Below are 20,432 nucleotides of genomic sequence, written 5' to 3' on the forward strand. Positions count from 1 at the left end.
GACCGTGTAGCCAGGTACAAATCTAATTCAATTTTCAAATTCGCAAAAGACACCACCATTGTGGGCTGGATATCAAATAATGATGATACGGAGTACAGGAAGGAGACCGAGAACCTTGTGTCCTGGTGTCGAGACAAGAACCTTTCTCTTTCAATGTCAGCAAAACATTGTCAGCAAAACATGACCAGTTAGCCTGATATCGGTGGTGGGGAAGATGCTGGAGTCAATTATAAAAGATGTAATAGCGGCACATTTGGATAGCAGTAGCAGGATCGGTCCGAGTCAGCATGGATTTACGAAGGGGAAGTCATGCTTGACTAATCTTCTGGAATTTTTTGAGGATGTAACTAGCAAAATGGACAAGGGCGAGCCAGTGGATGTAGTGTACCTGGACTTTCAGAAAGCCTTTGATAAGGTGCCACATAGGAGATTAGTGGGCAAAATTAGAGCACATGGTATTGGGGGTAGGTTACTGACATGGATAAAAAAATGGTTGGCAGACAGGAAACAAAGAGTAGGGATTAAAGGGTCCCTTTCAGAATGGCAGACTAGTGGGGTACCGCAAGGCTCGGTGCTGGGATCGCAGTTATTTACAATATACATTAATGATTTAGATTAAGGGATTAGAAGTAACAGGAAGGCAGATTATTATCTGAATGGTGTTAAATTAGGAAACGGCGGAGTACAACGATATCTGGGTGTCCTTGTTCATCAGTCACTGAAAGTAAATATGCAGGTACAGCAGGCAGTGAAGAAAGCTAATAGCCTTCATAACATGAGGAGTTGAGTATAGGAGCAAAGAGGTCCTTCTGCAGTTGTACAGGGCCCTAGTGAGACCACACCTGAAGTATTGTGTGTAGTTTGGTCTCCAAATTTGAGGAAGGACATTCTTTCTATTGAGGGAGTGTAGCGCAGGTTCACGAGGTTAATTCCCGGGTTGGCAGGAATGTCATATGTCGAAATACACTGGAATTTAGAAGGATGAGAGAGGATCTTATTGAAACTTTTAAGATTTTTAAAGGATTGAACACGCAAGAGGCAGGAAACATGTTCCTGATGTTGGGGTTGGGGGGGGGAGATTGCAACCTTCACGTGGTCTACCCTGTTTCATCTAATGCAATCAACCCGACGTGCACAAACAAGATCAAATAGAACAAGTTGACCTACAACTTTAGGCTGTGCACGCCATAGTCAAGAAGACGAAGAAGATGTTTAAGAAGAAGGGGTAGACCATTTAGAACGGAGATGAGGAAAAACTTTTTAACCCAGAGAGTTATGAATCTGTGGAATTCTCTGTCTCAGAATGCAGTGGAGGCCGATTCTCTGGATGCTTTCAAGAGAGAATTAGATAGAGCTCTTAAAGATAGCGGAGTCAAGGGATATGGGGAGAAGGCAGGTACGGGGGACTGATTGTGGATGATCAGCCATGATCACAGAGAATGGCGGTGCTGGCTCGAAGGGCTGAAAGGCCTACTCCTGCACCTATTGTCTAATGTCTAAAACAAAGGAGATAGTGATCTACTTCAGGAAGCAAAGCGGTAAACATACCCCAGTTTGCATTGACGGTGCTAAAGTAGAGATGGTTGACAACTTCAAATTCTTAGGCGTCAATATCACCAACAAATTCTCCTGGACCACCCTTATTGACGCAACAGCCAAGAAAGCACACCAACGCCTCTACTTCATTAAAAGACATAGGAAATTCGTCATATCGTCTACAACTTTCACCAACGTCTACGGATGCACCATAAAAATGCATCACAGCTTGGTTTGGGAACAGCTCCGTACAGGACCACAAGAAATTGCAGCAAATTGTGGACACAGCTCAGACCATCACACAAACCAACCTCCCTTCTATTGACTCCATTTATACCTCACGCTGCCTCGGCAAGGCCAGCAGCATAATCAAGGATGTCGCATCCTGGCCACTCCCTCTTCTCCCCTCTCCCATCAGGCAAAAGGTATAAAAACGCACACCTCCAGATTCATGGACAGTTTCTTCCCAGCAGTTATCAGGCAACTTAATCATCCTACTAACAACTAGAGAGCAGTGCTGAACTACTATCTACCTCTTTGGTGACCATCAGACTATTCTTGATGGGACTTCGCTGGCTTTACCTTGCACTAAACGTTATTCCCTTATCATGCATCTATACACTGTGAATGACTCAATTGTAATCATGCATGACTGGATAGCATGCAACAAAATCTTCTCACTGTACCTCAGTACACGTGACAATAAAGAATAAACTAAAACAAAACTCATTTTTCTACCTATGTGCGAGAGATGGCACAACTGCTCAATTGAGAATAGTTGGTATAAATACCAAGGTACATACACATGAACATAGTAGCATTTGCACACAGACAGTCACAGGCACATGTAAACACGTTTGGTCAGACAGACACAGATGGACGCACACACTCTTTCTCCACTTTGCCCAGTTTAAGAATGGAGATAAACAATTACTGATCTGAATTAATTGATATTATCTAAAGGAGAGGTTAGACAAAGTTGGATTGTTTTCTCTGGAGTATCAGAGGCTGTGCGGAAGCATGATATATAAAATTATAGAGACAATGATAGGGTAGACAATCAGAGCTTTATTCCCACGGTTGAAATGTCAAAGACCAGAGGGCATAACTCTAAGATAAGGGTGGCAAAGTTTAAAAGAGATGTGCAAGACAATTTTTTTAAACAGAGGACAGCGAATGCCTGGAATGTGCCGCCAGGATGGTGGTTGGTGGTGGCAGCTATGATAGTGGCATTTAAGAGGTTATTGTTTAGTCACATGGATATGCAGAGAATGGAGGGACATGGATCATGTGCAGACAGAGGAGATTAGTTTAATGTGGCCCCATATTCGGCACAGACATTGCAGGCAAAGAGCTTGTTCCTGTGCTGAACTGTTTTATGTTTCATGTAGGATCTCTGAAATATCCCACTGAACAACCTTCTGCAAATTACTGCGGAAAATGTAGCCATTCTGGCTTAATGAAAAGCCGCCAATAAATCAAAGTCAGTCTGGAAATTCACGTATGCTTTGAATAACAGAAAACCTTATTTCTGCGAACTACAAGATATAGACTCAGCCGACTGTGGGAGGCTAGCACTGGGGGATGTTTTATAAGGAAGATAAACACATATAAACACTAAAAAGCCTTTAAATACCAGCTAGACGGCAGCTTTATTTTGCAGGCCCTAAAACATGCAGAAATAGGGCATTATAGTTATTTAACTGACAACTTCACACATTTTATGTGGTGAACAGCAAATAGCATAAGCCTACCACAGACTGGCGATGTCTACAAACACTGATTGTGTATGACCCAGTCAGTTGTCTGTCTTCCAAAGCGGTTAGTTGTCTTCAGGGTAAGGGAGAGAATGAATCTCCTGTTGCAACTCACAAAGAGGTAATTATTTTAGATACAATTGCTACAGGGTGAAACCAGAGGAATTTGAGAGCTTATCATTAATGCTAACAACGCCTGTGTTGAGAATAGCAACGTTAACATTGCAAAATGTATTAATTTAGATGAGACATGAAAGTTGCCGGAGACAATGATCTGCAGCCGAGGATTATCCAGTTTTCCCAACATAGGCAGGAAATTGAGACAAACACTGCAGAAACTCTTCAGACCAAAGTGGGACCAAATAGCAAAGAGACGCCAGATGAACCAGCTTTCATTTTTCACAGAACTATACAGGGTGCATATTGAATGTCACTGACCTTGAAATTCTATCACCTGAGGCGGCATTTATGAGGACAATGTGATGGATTAAGAAAAAACAATAAGTAAACAACCTTGGCTACAATGAACCCCAAGAGCGCACTTTCAGAAAATAGGTGCAATTACTCTGTCTTTGTGACATGTATGCACACCGAGGCCTCCGGGAATGCACATTATCACCAAATATTGTACAATGGCCATTTTTCATCAGACACAAAATTACAGTGTAGATGAGGTCTGTGAAAAATACTGGCCTCACATCTCGAAATGGGAGTGACCAAATGGAGCATTCAAGATAATTTTGGCTAATATAATCAAACAACAATTTTTTTTGCAAATCTTCATATTCCTTGCTTCTTCTAATGTACAGAAACCTGCCGGTAGCTCAAAGACTGAGCCTCCACTGTCCTTTGATGTAAAGACGTCCATGTATTCATCTACCTGTAAGTGAAGACATTCCTCCTCATTTCAGTCCGAAATAGCCACCCTCATATTTTGTGACCCATAGATCTGGATTCCTCAGCCCAAGGGAACATCCTTTCCCACTCAACCATTCAATATGTTGTGTGTTTCATTATCCATTATTCCTGTAAACCCCGGAGAATAGAACCCTTTTTGTCAGGAACTTCTGGCAAATCTTCACTGCACTCCTTCTGTAGAAAAGTAGAACCTCTTTTCAAGTGAAGGACCCAAATTTTACTTCGGAGTCACGTGAGTGACTACGTGAAGAACCCCGCCAGGACGCATGCGGACGACAGATGGCACAATGGGCTAAGTGTTCGTCTGGCAACCGGAAGGTAGCCGGTTCGAATCCCGCTTGGAGTGCATACTGTCGTTGTGTCCTTGGGCAAGACACTTCACCCACCTTTGCCTGTGTGTGAATGTGTGTGAGTGATTGGTGGTGGTCGGAGGGGCCGTAGGCGCAGGTTGGCAGCCACGCTTCCGTCAGTCTGCCCCAGGGTAGCTGTGGCTACAGAAGTAGCTTACCACCACCGAGTGTGACTGAGGAGTGAATGAATAATGCGATGTAAAGCGCCTTGAGTATTAGAAAGGCGCTATATAAATCCCATCCATTATTATTATTATTATATCGCTTTCACGCTTGCGAAACGACAGGCGGGGTGGAGCGTTCTCCCGCAGCGGTAAGTTTGAAACCGCGACCTGCAGGTAAGTGATTTACTCTGCGGTAGTTTTTGTCCCCGTGCTGTTTTTACACAGGGGGGGAAGCTGGACAAAATAGTGTCCACAAGTGTTGCGAGTGAAGCTGCCTGGGGAGGACCGCGAAGTTGCGGGAGCTAGCAGCAGCTGAAGGCACAAGCCCTGTAAGTGGGATCAGCTGTGCCGACATTTGGTCCCGCGCCGGCCAGAACACCACGGCCGGGTGGGAGACTATTCAGATGGGGCCGTCGACTTTTGACAAGTCGAAAACGGCAGGAGGCGGGGTGGAACGACGTTCCCCCGTAGCGACAATTTAAACCAGGACCTGCAGGTAAGAGCTGCGGTCTTTTTGTGTTTTCCCATGCTGATTACAGGTGGAGAAACCAACGGGCTGCGACAAAGCTGGTGGGCTAGCAGCGGCCAGCGGCACTTAAATCACCTATAATGGGATCAGCTGTGCCCGATGTCGCCTCCGCACCGGTAAGATCCACTCCGCGGCCGGGCGGTAAGGCAAGACAAAAAACCATCAAAGTCGTGGACTCAGAGGAGTCCGACTTTGAGCAGCCGCGGGCGGCCAGCGACCGTGAGCGCTGGAGCCGGATGGAGCGGTGTGTGGAGCATTTGCTCCAACGTGACAGGCTCCGGGAGATGGAGTCGAGTCACTGTGGGCTCTATGTAAAACCCACAGCAGCACCTCTTGTAGGGCTGCACAGTGCTTCTCCCTCGTCAGAGGGGAGTACAGGGGGTCAGTTCTGGGCTGATCCTGAAGAGGGGTTTGCAGAACAGAAATCAAGTGTGCAGGGGGTGCAGGAACGTGAAAATCTACTGGACATGGTGTCCAACTTCATACAGCCAGACCAGACTGGCCAAAACCTGGAGGACACCTGACACCGGGTAACTGTATATCCCGGAATGTTTCCTGTAGTAAATAATTGTATATTGAAACTCCTAAACAGCGGGGATAACAGCTTTCACCCGCACAGTGGATGAGAAGGACATGTCGCAGGACCAACAGGATGCACTGGCACTGCTTTGCAACACACGGCCATAGACAGCACCCTTACGCACCCACCAGTAGAACAAGACCGACTGGTGAAAGCTCGAAAGTCCTGTACACCAAACATGAGTCTTTCTTAGGCCATGGCCCAGACCGGCCTTCTTGGAAGATACGCAAACCTCCAACATCAACCAAACCACAAACCCAGACACCGACGCCTCAACATCAACGAAGGATTTACAAAAAGAAGTAAACCTGCCACTGGTAACTATGGAGGTAGGTGGGTCTGGTTCCCTACAAATTGCAGGGAGCATGGAGGTTGGGGGGGGGGGGGGGATTACTCTCTTTTCTGGATGCATGGAGTATGTTAACTACCGATACTTATATTTAAGCAGTATCCAGGGATATACAATAGAATTATACACAAGTACAGCCCTCCAGTTCAACATATACCGAACCGAATGTTCGTACTTTCCGGTAAAGAAAAATCAGAAGCGCAGGCTGAACTGGAGCGGCTTTACGCAAAAGGGGTAATTGAAAAATCCCAACACGAACCGCTAGAATTCGTGTCCAATATCTTTACCAAAATCAAAAAAGATGGTGGTTGTCGCATCATCATAGATCTGACCAAATTGAATACATTTGTACAATATATTCATTTTAAAATGGATACCTTTGTTACTGCTAAACAATTGATTTCCAAAGGTTACTTCATGGCTAGCATCGATTAAAAAATGCTTACTATTCAGTGCCTATACAAGGTGACCACAGATGTTACTTAAAATTCAACTGGATGGGACAGGTCTGGAAATATAGAGCGCTGCCAAATAGATTAACATCAGCCCCCAGGCTGTTCACTACAATTTTGAAACCAGCCCTAGCGTTTCTACGGAAACGAAAACACATGGTCATGGCATATCTAGATGACATACTTATTGTGGGCAAAACTTTGGAATTGGCCAAACAAACTGTAACAGCCCCAAAACAGTTATTTGAAAAACTGGGGTTTATTATCCATCCAGTTAAATCTAAATTAACGCCTTCCACTACTATGGACTATTTGGGGTTCACCATTGACTCAGTTCACATGTCGGTGACTTTGCCAAAGGGAAAGGCTATAGACTTAATAGAGGCTTGCAATAACCTCATTGACATCAGTAACCGTCCATCAGATTGGTAGCAAAAGTAATTGGCAAAATGGTGGCTGCTTTTCCAGCCACACAATTTGGACCTTTACATTACCAAAATTTACCGAGAGCAAAAATACAAGCACTCAAAATCAATGCTGGTCATTTTGACAGACCAATGAAGCTACCAATCAAAGCTATAATGGAACTAAAATGGTGGATAGATAACATCTGGCTTTGTTCCAATCCAATCATTGTCAGTAACCCTTCCATGGTACTACAAACTGACGCCAGTGCACTTGGTTGGGGTGCCACCAATTCCATCTCCAGCTGTGGAGGTAGATGGACTGCTCAGGAGGCATCATTATTACTAACACTGGGCATAAACTACCTGGAAATGTTGGGTGCATTCTATGGCCTAAAGTCATATTGTATTGGGTCATATCACCAGCATGTTAGACTACAGATTGACAATACCACCGTGGTAGCATATATCAACCACATGGATGGAAACAAATCGACATCATGTGACAATCTGGCTAATACAATTTGGCAGTGGTGTATCCAGAGAGATATTTGGATATCAGCTACTTACCTACCAGATAAACTAAATTTAGTGGCAGACACCAGGTCACGCAAATTTAATGAAATCACTGAATGGATGTTGAATAAAAAGTATTTGCTGATATTACAGCACGATATGGAACACCAGATATCGATCTATTCGCATCCAGGCTTAATCACCAGTTATCAAATTATGTTTCATGGGAACCAGACCCTGGGGCAGCGGCGACAGATGCATTTTCGCTGCATTGGGGGGAAATTGTTTATTTATGCATTCCCTCCTTTCTGCCTCATCAGTCGGGTATTAAGGGAAATACAGCAGGACTCTGCGTCTGGTATTTTGGTAGTACCCGATTGGCCTACTCAACCATGGTTCCCAGTGATAATGAACATGGTATTAGAACCATGTATCACCATCCCGAATAGACCAGACTTGTTGGTTCATCCCGTAACAAGGGATAGCCACCCATGCCATAACTATTTGAATTTATTAATTTGTAGAGTTTAAAAATACCTCTACTACAGCTGGGACTGACGGACCGAACAGTGAATATGATTTTGGCGGCCCAAAGACAGTCCACCAAAAAACAGTATCCGGTCTATATCAGGAAGTGGGAGATGTATTGTAACAAAAACAGCATCACCTACAGAGATATGAACATCCCGTCTGTTCTGGAATACCTGGCAGGCCTCCATTATGATGAGGGGCTCAGTTATAGTGCCATCAACTGCGCCAGAAGTGCCTTATCGACTTATCTATGGCAAGGAACAGAGCGTCACTCTGTTGGAACTCACCCACTGGTAACAAAACTTATGAGGGGAATTTTTAATACTAATCCCCCAAGAACCAGGTACTCCCAAATATGGGATGTGAGTATTGTCCTGAAGATGCTCAGGAATTGGTCTCCAGCAACAGCTCTGTCCCTACATAGACTGACATTAAAAACAGTCATGCTAATGGCATTGGTCACGGCACAAAGGGTACAGTCATTACATAAATTAAGACTGGACAACATGACTTCTTCATCTGAAAACATTACGTTTCATACTTATGAATTAGTGAAACAGAACAGACAGGGATCAGCGGGCCTCAATATCAAATTTAGGTCTTACCTAACAGATGATCGTCTCTGTATAGTAAAACATTTGTCGTTATATATGGAGAAAACGAAAATCATCAGAGGCAATGAGAAGGCACTTTTAGTCAGCCATAAGCAACCACACAAAAAAGTGTCAGTCCAGACCATCTCAAGATGGCTGAAACAGGTTCTAACACAGGCTGGGGTGGATACTAATATTTTAAATCTCATTCCACCAGGGCTGCAGCTACATCGGCAGCTATGCAGTTGGATGTACCAATGGACCAAATCCTCAAGGCAGCAGGATGGTCAGGGGAAAAAACACTCCAACTATTTTATCATAAACCAGTCATTAAACCTGGAACATTTGCAGAAACAATTTAAGTTCTGTAATTTAATTACCCCATAAATAGGGGCTATAATTTGTGTTAATCAATTCATGGATTTCAATGTCGGATTCATGTCTAAAATATGTTGACACAATTCCTCGTACAGTCATTAAGGCAGATGTGATGCATGGACTCGTTTCCACGACATGAAATCACAGAGCTTTGAAATCTTCACGTAGTCACTCACGTGACTCCGAAGTAAAATAGTAAGATTAAACGAGAACTTACCAGTTCGAAGTTTGATCATTATTTTATGAGGAGTACGTTGATGGAATACGTGCCCTCCGCTCCCACCCATGATCATATACTCAACTGGTATTTCTTTCTCTAATCTTACTATGTTTAAGTCATTACAGTTATCTGTGATTTCACACCGCTGCTTTGAAGAATGACACGCATGCGTCCTGGCGGGGTTCTTCACGCATTCCCTCAACGTACTCCTCATAAAATAATGATCAAACTTCGAACTGGTAAGTTCTCGTTTAATCTTACTATTTATGTGCAATACTCCAAATGTGGCTGCATCAAGTCCCTATTTAATTGTGGTAATACATTTATACTCCTGCACTGAAATCCTCTTGCAAGTCCCATTCCTAACTGCCTGCTGTATCTACATATTTGCTGACATGTCTCTTTGAGGTCATTGTTTCCAGGTGTGTCACCATTTAAAATATACTCTGTATTTGTATTTTTCTAACAAAGTGGAGAAACTGTTCTAATTATCATCGAATTACTTCAGAGGAATGTGATCAGCAACTCAAAACTAGACCATGAGAAGAGAAGTTGGGAAACACTTATTCAAAGTCTGTTAGAATGGTGTGCACCTTCCTCACACAAACAGTAATTGATGCCAGCTCAAGAAATTAGTTTAAACCTAAGATTTAGACAAAAGGAACTGCAAATGCTGGTTTGCAAAAAGGCACAAAGTTCTGAAGTGACTCAGTGGGTCAGGCAGCATTTGTGGAGGATATGAGGTCCAGCGATGCAACCTTGCCCACTCAGTTACTCCAGCACTTTGTGAGTCAAGGTTACAAAAGGAAATTGAACCAAAACAGATGGATGAAATATGATTTCATTAAATGACAGAACATGCTTGAGAGGGAGAATGGCCTAATTCTATTATGACCCAAATCAAAAGTCCAGGAATGCAAAAAAAAGAGAGCTGCTGGAGGAACACAACAGCTCACGCTGCATCTGTGGAGGGAAATGAACAGCCAAGGTTTCGGGTTGAGACCCTTCTCTGGGTTGGAAAAAGCCAATGTAAAAAAGATGACTGGGAGGGGTGGAGCAAGAGCTTGTGATAGGTAGATACAGATGAAGAGCGGTTGATCGACAGGGAACACAGGTGGAGGAGGTGATTAGTGGAGAACAAAAGATTGCAGATTCTGGGATCTGATAAGACAGGAAGGTGAAGAGTGGGTCCAAAGAAGGGGCGATTGTGGCAGATTGGAACAATGAAGGTAGAGGAAGGGTAATTAGTGGGGGCAGTTTGAGATTCAGTGGCAATATGTGCGATAAACAGATGGTGTAGGTGGGGAAGGGAAAAGAAGTAAGGGTCTTAGGGTACAGTGGGAACAAGGGGGTTGTGTAAGAAGACAATGTAGATGGGAGGAAAGGGAAAGAATCAGAATGGGGGTGAGTCTCCTAAATGTGAATTCAGTGTTCATGCCATTGGGTTGAAGATTAACCAGGTGGAATATGACGGGGGATGATTCCTCGAGTTTGCATTTGCCCTCCTCTTGGCTGTGGAGGAAGAGGATAAACAGGTTGTTGTGGGAATGAAGGGGAATTAGAATGGGTGGCAACTGGGAGACCCAGTTGGCCACACGAACAAAGCGTAGTTGCTTGGCCAAAACGATTGATAATGTAGAGAAATGGATGTTGGGGATTGAAACTTCGAGGGGCATTGGAACATTTGGAGTGTGGTAGGGTAAAGTCTGGATTGCAATCTGGGTCATGTGAAAGAATACAAGTCAAATATGAGATTTATCTTAATGGAGTTGCAGTTCGACGTTGTACTATGAACAACCAGTTGGCTTGATTGTGCCCAATGATGCCGCATCTGGACTAATACTGCCTTATTGTCCCAGTAACATGGCACTACGAAGCAGACATTGCAAGGTATAATTTGATGTAGTTCCTCATGCTAGAGAGTACCCAGTCAATTTAACAGAGCAATGCAAAACAACCTGGAAATGTTTGTTTTTTTATCTGGCCTGTCACTCTTACCTCACCTCTTAACTGCAGTCGGCTGTTAAAATGCATTTGAGATTCTATGTGTGTCTGGAATTTGCTTGAATTGCGCTGGTCCAGTCTGATTTAGGACTTTGCCTCATCCACCATGAAAATAGAGAAGATATGACCATAGATGAGACGTGAGTCAATGAGGCCATTAACAGAACCTTTCAAAGCAGTTACAGTATGGTTTTCATCAGGCAATAAGTTAACTACAGTCTGCACTAAAATGCTGCACTAGTTTCAGACAGTCTGAAGCAGACTTGGAAATGAGGCATGCGGCAGCTAAACCTCCTGCCCCCACAAAAAAACGTGTTTCAAGGGTGATAGTTTTCCTCCTTTAACATTCATTGTCAGAATACATAAATCAATGAAGATTAGACTGAATCACTGTGAATATCTAACCAATTATTATAAGCAGCATACTATTTTAAGAGTGGTCTGATCCCACCAAACCATCATATGGAAGAGAGGACAAATGCCTGTGAGGGCACAATGAGTATCCAACACACACAATAAGGGTTTTTATTCTCATGACCTAGGTCATGCTATCATATGACTATATATTTAGCAGTAAAAATAAACTCCTGATGCCAAATTTAATAGAAACTCTGCCGTGGATATGAAATTTTCCACAATAGGATCAGTGAAGTTACTGTACGATCCAATGATCCTCTATCACTAAATGTGGGAGCTGTGAGCACTCCTCTCTAATACTTAGTAAATCTGCCTAAAATTGAAAAAAGGAAATTACATACTTGATGTATGTCTTTTAAATTTATTGGAAAGCTATGACTCAGACCCCAACCAAAGAATTCATTTCACTCTCACTTAGTCTTAGCTGCCTGCTTTTTTTTTGCAGTCAGTCTGTAAAGAATAGTCCCACTGTTAACTTGCTGCTGAGGTTATAAGGTGTCGACAACAGCTAAAATATGTTTGGAACCATATACAGCATACATTTATACAGCATTCATAAGTTATTGATATTAATAGGCTCAACATTAATACAGTTTAAGAGTGCAAAAGTCAGTAAATAATCCCCATGATTTAAGTATTATGCAGCCTGATTGTAATAGGTTTCTCAGTTTTGTTTCCTTTCTCAGCCATCCATCCAGATTCCCTAAAGTGAACATTTTTTCATATAATACAACCCAGCACCTGCATATTTACTATAACATGCCTTCTCAGAGGTACATTAACAGTCGATTTACTATAGGCTTCTATTATGAAAACAGAATGGCATACACAGGGACGGAGCTTATTGCATTGCATGGCACAGGATTATTTTGTGTTATGAACTTAAATATTGCAGAATGTGATTAGAAACATAGAAACATAGAAAATAGGTGCAGGAGTAGGCCATTCGGCTCTTCGAGCCTGCACCGCCATTCAATATGATCATGGCTGATCATCCAACTCAGTATCCTGTACCTGCCTTCTCTCCATACCCCCTGATCCCTTTAGCCACAAGGGCCACATCTAACTCCCTCTTAAATATAGCCAATGAACTGGCCTCAACTACCTTATGTGGCAGAGAATTCCAGAGATTCACCACTCTCTGTGTGAAAAATGTTTTCCTCATCTCGATCCTAAAAGATTTCCCCCTTATCCTTAAACTGTGACCCCTTGTTCTGGACTTCCCCAACATCGGGAACAATCTTCCTGTATCTAGCCTGTCCAACCCCTTAAGAATTTTGTAAGTTTCTATAAGATCCCCCCTCAATCTTCTAAATTCTAGCGAGTGGGACCGAATAGCAGATATTGTGCACATTACAACTTTGGGTTACTTGGTTCCATACACATAATGTTCATCAACGCAATAAACCCTGAGTGTGTGCTAGGGCAGTATCAATCCTTGCCTCCCTAGTGAATTAATTTCATATGATATTTGGGAGGGAGTACAGAGGGTGTACAGAGAAGGTTCACCAGACTGATTCCTGGGATGTCAGGACTCTCATATGAAGAAAGACTGGATAGACTCGGCTTGTACTCACTAGAATTTAGAAGATCGAAGGGCCGGATGGCCTGCTCCTGCACCTATTTTCTATGTTTCTATACAGGAAGGCTAATCTGCCAATGAAACTATGCCACCACTTAGTTCCCCCACTTACTTTCCCACAACTGAATCTTCCACACATGCCCATGTCTTATCACTCTAGTACACCAATGGTCATTTACAGAAGCCAATTAACCTACCAATTAATCCCTCCACTGCTCCATCTTTGGGATGTGACCCAAGCAGAGCTTACAGGGAGAAATATGGAGATTGTGTAACTCCACACAAATAGGTCTGGACGGAATCCATGTCATTGTGAGGCAACAGCATGACCTGATACACCAATGTCTGTGTAACTAATTCTGTTGGATGTGACTAATAGACAGACCATGCACAGGATTATTAATGGCAAGAGCTGTGGCCGCACTCCACGAATGTGTAATCGCCCTGTGACTGTGGCCACAATAATATGTTTTGCAGCATATTTCTTGGCAGCTATCATTGACAAATCCAACATTTATCGCCCATCCCTATTTATCCTTGGGAAGTTGTGATGAGCCACTACAGTGCATGTGTGAAGGTTTTGTTAGGTAAAGAGCTTCAGGATCTTGACCCAGTTCCAATGATGGATTAGTCATATATTTCCAAGTCAGAGTGGTATATCATATGAACGGAAACTTGTAGGTACTATGTTGGATTCCATCATTGTAAAATATGGGATATTCATGGCACCTCCTCTTCAGGTTAAATGTTTAACAAATGAATGAGGCAGGACTGCAGCACTTTAATATTTTGTCTGGATGATGACATGCATACTGCTTCTGTTATTTAGCATGCATAATGGGCATAATGGGCCTGTCCCACAGGCGATTTTTTAGGCGACTGCCAGCGACTAGGACAATGGAATTCACCGAAGTCAGCACCGGTGACAACCTACATCACCTGGCGACAACCTACGTTAACCTGGCGACAACCTACGACAGCATCTACGACAACCTACATCAACCTACGACAGCCCAAATTGGCGCCACTGTCGCCGAAAGAATTTCAACATGTTGAAAACTTTTCGGCAGTCACCTGTAGTCGCCTAAATAATCACCTAAGTGGGACAGGTCCATAGTTTTAACAGATGCGGCGTGTTCTTTCTAATCTGCTTTTTTCCTGCCTTGATTGGATAGGTCTGGTCAGATGGACATTTCCTTCAGGCACAACAAAACACTCTCATTCCAGACCCTGCAGGATAATGGGAATTCATTTCTGGAATGGGAACACTGAATTGGAATTGTTTCATCCACTCCCAGAGAGGTTAAACTCACACAGAAAACAGAAGAAGCAATGGTGTCATCCACTTGACTACCATTCCATCTTTGTTTCAAAATGATTGCATGCCTTGTTTCCCTTTCTTCTGCCATGACCACTGGGTATCTATTATCAGATTTCAAACTTGCATTTATACAAGGTGCAACCACGTTGAAACATTTATATTCTTCACATAATTAATCTATTTGAAGTACTGTTATAAGACATGCATCGCCTGAAAAAATAATTTAATAATTCGTTTTTTTTTTTAACCTTTCTAAAGGTTAACCTTTAACCTTAAATATTTAAGTCAATAAGACATTTAAATAACATTCATTAAAGACATTCAGAGTATCAAGCTTCTCATCCTATTTGCAACTCTTCAGTAGCAGTGTATCCTTTATAAAAGAAAACTAAGTTGTGTTTTTTTATTTCACACCAACAGATTCTCCGGATCTGCACCCGATACACACCAGAGCAAGACACGATGACCTTCTCCGATGGCCTTACGTTGAACAGGACTCAGATGCACAATGCAGGTTTTGGGCCCCTGACAGACCTTGTCTTTACATTTGCCAAGCAACTCCTGCCACTGGAAATGGACGACACTGAAACTGGCCTCCTGAGTGCCATCTGCTTGATCTGTGGGGGTAGGTGTGTTAAATTCAGGGGAAAAATACTGTGTTTTCTGTAACTGTTCTACTCTCTGCAAGTCGTGATTGCAATTACTACCTCATGCAAAGTGCTTCAAAGCTTTTGGTATTCCCATCATACAATAAGCCAATTAGAAGTGTGGATCTATAGGAGTTTTACAGTGATGGGAGATTTTAACTGGATAATAATGAGGTTTATTTGCATAATGAACAAAATAACCCATTAGGATCAGTGTAATTACAGTAAAATCCTTTTCATAAGATTAGTTTCACTAAATATTGTTGTCACGTTAATAGAATTGACCTTCTCACACTGTTCGCTCTCCAGAATTCTGTTCAGATATCACAAGTCAAGGGGTAAAGTTCAAGTCAAGTCAAGTGAAGTTTATTGTCATATACACAAGTACGGTGAGGTACAGGTACAATGGAAATCTTGATTGCAACTGCATCATAAGTACATGGACTCAGATAGCACACAAAAACGTACATTCTATATCATTTACACATTAATTCTATAAAACAAGGAAAAGACTGTTAAATAAACAAGACATTAGTGCAATACACAATTAGAATAAAAGTACTCCATGGTAATGCAAGAGGTCTGACTGGGATTGGCCCATCAAGGACCGTAGTATTCCATTGCCAAGGTAGGATTAGGGGTCACGAACTGTGTGACTTCAGCAGAAAGACAGAGTGCATTCACCGTGATTGTCATGATTTTATAAACCTCTGTAAGATCACCCCTCAGCCTCCTTACACTCCAAGGAATAAAGTCCTTGCCTGCCCATTCCAATAATTTAAGCCCACGACATCTGGCAATTTCCTAGTAAATCTTTTCTGCACTCTTTCCAACTTGATGGCATCTTTTCTATTGCAGGGTGGCCAAAACTGAACATAATATTCCAAGTGTGGGCTCAGCAATGTCTTGTACAATTGCAACATAACATCCCAACTTTTATACTCAATCCCTTTAATGATGAAGAACAGCATGCCAAAAACCTTCCTCACTAGCCTGTCTACCTGTGACACCACTTTCATCGAGCTATGTACTTGTGCTCCTCAATCCCTCTGTTCTACAGCACTACCCAAGGACCAACTGATCATTGTGAAAGTCCTATCGTTTGACTTCCCAACTTGCAATGCCTCACACTTATCTGCCGTTCATCAGCCCACTTATCCAGCGGATCAAGATCCTGGTGTAAATGTTGATAACCTTCTTCACTATCTATGATATCACCAATTTTACTGTCATCTGCACATTCACAAACCAATGCCTTGTTCATTCTCATCTTAAAGGTTGACGTAGATGAGAAACAGCACAAGGCGCAGCACCAATCTGTGAGGTCCACTAATTAAGGCCCTGCAGATCAGAAAACATAACCATAAAACAGTACATGGAACAGTCCAACACAGGAACAGTCCCTACAGCCTATGATGTCTGTGTCAATTGCGATGCCAAATAAACAAATCGCTTCTGCCTGTCTGCCTCCATGCCATGCATTTTCACGTGCCTTTATAAAAGCCACAAACATACATGCTTCCATCACTATCCATGGCACTCGCCATCACTTGCCCGGCACATCTCCTTTAACATTTCCTCCTTTGTCCTTAAAGTTACGCCCTCTCTCAGTTGCTATTTCTAACCTGGGAACAAGGTTCTGGCTGTCAACTCTATGCCTTTCATAGTTATACAGTAAAGCCTCTTTATAATGGACTATGGGGGTGGGGGAATAGTGTACGTTATTGTTGATTGTCGGCGATAACCAAGTAATAGGGGTAACTATTAACTAGTTTAACCCAAGGCCGGGTGGGTAGCAGAGCGCCGCTTGGAGGGTTAAACCCAGAGGAACTCACAGGACGTGGAGCCGCAGAGCCCCCAGCCCCATACGCGGTGCACCAGGGACAGGGCCAGTACTCACACCGCCTTCATGCTGCTCGCTCCCTTCGCTTATGCAACCAGATGCACGCCACGTGGTGCCAGCTTGCAGCTTATTTAGTGACCTGGCGGAAGTGGGGTGGGGGGTGGGGGTGCAACGGGAGCCTCGCTCCGTTACCAGGCGACTGAGGTATGTGTTACCAGGGCAACGCCTGCATCCAACACCCCAGGACCTCTCTTTGCCACAGCTGCTGCACACCTATGCCCAATGCAATGCTCTTCAAGTGTGCTTTACTGCTCGCTCTCTCCTCACCCCGTTCCACCCACCAATCGCCACCACGAGTGGATGTCTCAGTCTGATATAACTGAAATATGTTATAAAGAGATCTCTAATAACGAGAGTAGACTGCATAAACTTCTATCGGGTTTCCCCGAAGCCTCTAATCCAGGCAGCATTCTGGCAAATCTCTGCTCCCTCTCCTGAGCCTTCATACCCTTCCAGTAAATAGGTGACCTCTCACTGCACACAATACTCCAAATACGGCCTAGCCAGAGTTTGATAAAGATACAAAATTACTTCCTTATGCTCAGAGCCTTGACTTGCTTCCTACCGTTAAACCAATTATGTATCCAATTAGCCAGATTTCCATGGATCCCAAAGGATCTAATATTCTAAAGCAGCCTACCATTGGGAACCTTGTCAAAGGCCTCGCTGTTGTCCATATCGAACATGTCCGATATGTTCGATATGGAACATGATCTCTCACACATAGAGCCTTGTTGACTGTTCCTAATCTACTCCTGTCTTTCCAAATGCATGTATACCTTACTCCTCAGTATCCTCTCCAGTAACCTGCCTACCACAGATGTTAGGCCTAGTGGTCTATACTTCCTGTTTTTTATTTGCAACCCTTCTTAAATAAAAGTACATTAGCCACCCTCCGGACCTCCAGCATTTCTCCTGTGGCTAACAATGATGCATACATCTTGGCCAGAGCTTCTGCATTTTTCCCTCTTAATTCCCACATATCTTGGATATACCTGATCAGCCTCCAGAGATTTATCTACTTTGATATGTTTTAGGATGTCCAGTACATCCTCTACTTTAATGTTGACGATCCCCAAAGAAGATATCCTCCTTAACTGCCCCGAGTTCTTCACATCTTCCTCCACGGTAAAAACAGAAGTGAAATATTAATTGAGGATATCGCCCATTTCCTATGGCTCCACACATGGCTGACTACTTCCGTCTTTGAAAGGCGAAATAAAGAATACAAATGGAGGAAAATGTCCAACTTCCAACTTTGCATTGGATGGAACTCCAGCGGAACTGCAACACCCATCCATCTCCCGATAAGATTTACCCCACAGAGGCCCCAGACTGTGGCCAAGACGAGACCAACATCACTACCCTGCCCTGATGAAGCTCTACTAACACTGTAGCTGAGTTTCCAGAAATGAGTCACTCACCCTCTGGTTTCAAGTATAAGAGACAAGTCAGAATTTTGGTGGAATGCTCATCACAGTTAGATTGCAGAGGTTTTGAAGATTTTGGGTTCAAGGAGAGTTTGCAACCCTTTGGCTGACAGACACCAGAAAAAAGAAAGGTTTGGTTTTTACTTTCCTTCCATTTAAAGTTCAAAACAGGCAATTTAAGTGCATAGCAAATCTGATGGCATTTAAAAACAAAATAGATAGGTTATTGCTACAGGCACAAATATTTCACCAGATCCTGAGATAAGGTTTTGTGAAATCATCGCAGTAAATCTCCATTGTATTTGTGTTGAGCTACTGCCATCTCCTGGCCAATACAATTAATCCCAAATAAATGCCCTGCAATGGGAAGAATTACTGAAATCTTAAGCAAAAAACAAACTGCTACATGAACTCAGCAGGTCAGGCAGCATCCATGGAGGGAAATGGGCAGATGATGTTTTGGGTCGGGACCCTACTTCAGATTGATGGTTCAGCCCAAACCTTGAACATAGTCACAAAATGCTGGAGTAACTCAGTGGGACAGGAAGCATCCCTGGAGAGAAGGAATGGGTGAAGTTTCTTCAGACAGGGGAGACCCATGTCCTCCAGCATTTTCTAGTGTCTGTCAGCCAAAGCGTTGCACTCTCCTTGAATTTAAAATCTTCAAAACTTCTGCAATCTAACATGTGATGAGCATTACATCAAAATTATGACTTGTCTCTTATACTTGAAACCAGAGGGTGAGTGACAAGTGGGGTACCACAAGGCTCGGTGCTGGGACCACAACTATTTACAATATATATTAATGATTTAGATGAAAGGTTTACAAGTAACATTAGCAAATTTGCAGTTGACACAAAGCTGGGTGGCAGCGTGAACTGTGAGGAGGATGCGATGAGAATGCATGGTGACTTGGACAGGTTGGGTGAGTGGGCAGATGCATGGCAGATGCAGTTTAATGTGGATAAATGTGAGGTTATCCACTGGTAACAAAAACAGGAAGGCAGATTACTATCTAAATGGTGTCAAGTTGGGAACAGGGAAAGTACAACGGCATCCGGGGGTCCTTGTTCATCAGTCAATGAAAGTAAGCATGGAAACATGTTCCCGATGTTAGGAGAGTCCAGAACCAGAGGCCACAGTTTAAGAATAAGGGATGAGGAAACACTTTTTCAACCAGAGAGTTGTGAGTGTGGAATTCTCTGCCTCAGAGGGCAGTGGAGGCCAGTTCTCTGGATACTTTCAAGAGAGAGATAGAGAGGGCTCTTAAAGATAGCAGAGTCAGAGGATATGGGGAGAAGGCAGGAACGGGATACTGATTGTGGATGATCAGCCATGATCACATTTAATTGCGGTGCAGGCTCGAATGGCCGAATCCTGCACCTATTGTCTATTGTCTATTGTGCCTATGTTCGATTTAAACCAGCATCCGCAGTTCTTTCCTACCAACCTTGAACATTGTCTGCTCATTTCATTCCACAGATGCTGCATGGATTACAAAGAATCAACCTATTTATTTTGTGCCTCTTGTGTCTTCAGGACATCCCAAAGTTCTTCTTAACTAATTGTGTACTTTTAAATTATAATCACTGTTATAGGGAAATGTATCAATTGGTGTGCACATAGCACCTCCCACCAAAAGCAATGTGACAATGGTAGGAATAATCCAAAAGGAGAAGATTGTTAAAATGGAGGGAGAATACCAAATATAGTTGTACAAAGTCAAGTCAAGTCAATTTCTATTATTTCTATAGCACATTTAAAAACAACTCTCGTTGATTAAAGTGCTTTACATTAGTGCAGGTACTAACGTGCTACAAACAGTGGTATATAGATCAACAATACATACAT

The 20,432-nt window shown here is 43.0% G+C and overlaps 1 protein-coding gene across 4 annotated transcripts in view; it reads left to right on the forward strand.

Annotated features, from left to right (window-relative positions):
* rarb (retinoic acid receptor beta) overlaps positions 1-20,432 on the forward strand; it is a 124,639-nt gene that overhangs the window by 89,566 nt on the left and 14,641 nt on the right. For all 4 annotated transcript variants that reach the window (XM_033046969.1, XM_033046942.1, XM_033046960.1 and 1 more), the window contains one exon: positions 15,022-15,226. In XM_033046969.1, the coding sequence (XP_032902860.1) occupies positions 15,022-15,226 (205 nt within the window). The remainder of the gene's footprint in view (positions 1-15,021; positions 15,227-20,432) is intronic.

This window comes from Amblyraja radiata, chromosome 2, assembly GCF_010909765.2.
Source record: "Amblyraja radiata isolate CabotCenter1 chromosome 2, sAmbRad1.1.pri, whole genome shotgun sequence".
In the NCBI taxonomy this organism is placed as follows: Eukaryota; Metazoa; Chordata; class Chondrichthyes; order Rajiformes; family Rajidae; genus Amblyraja; species Amblyraja radiata.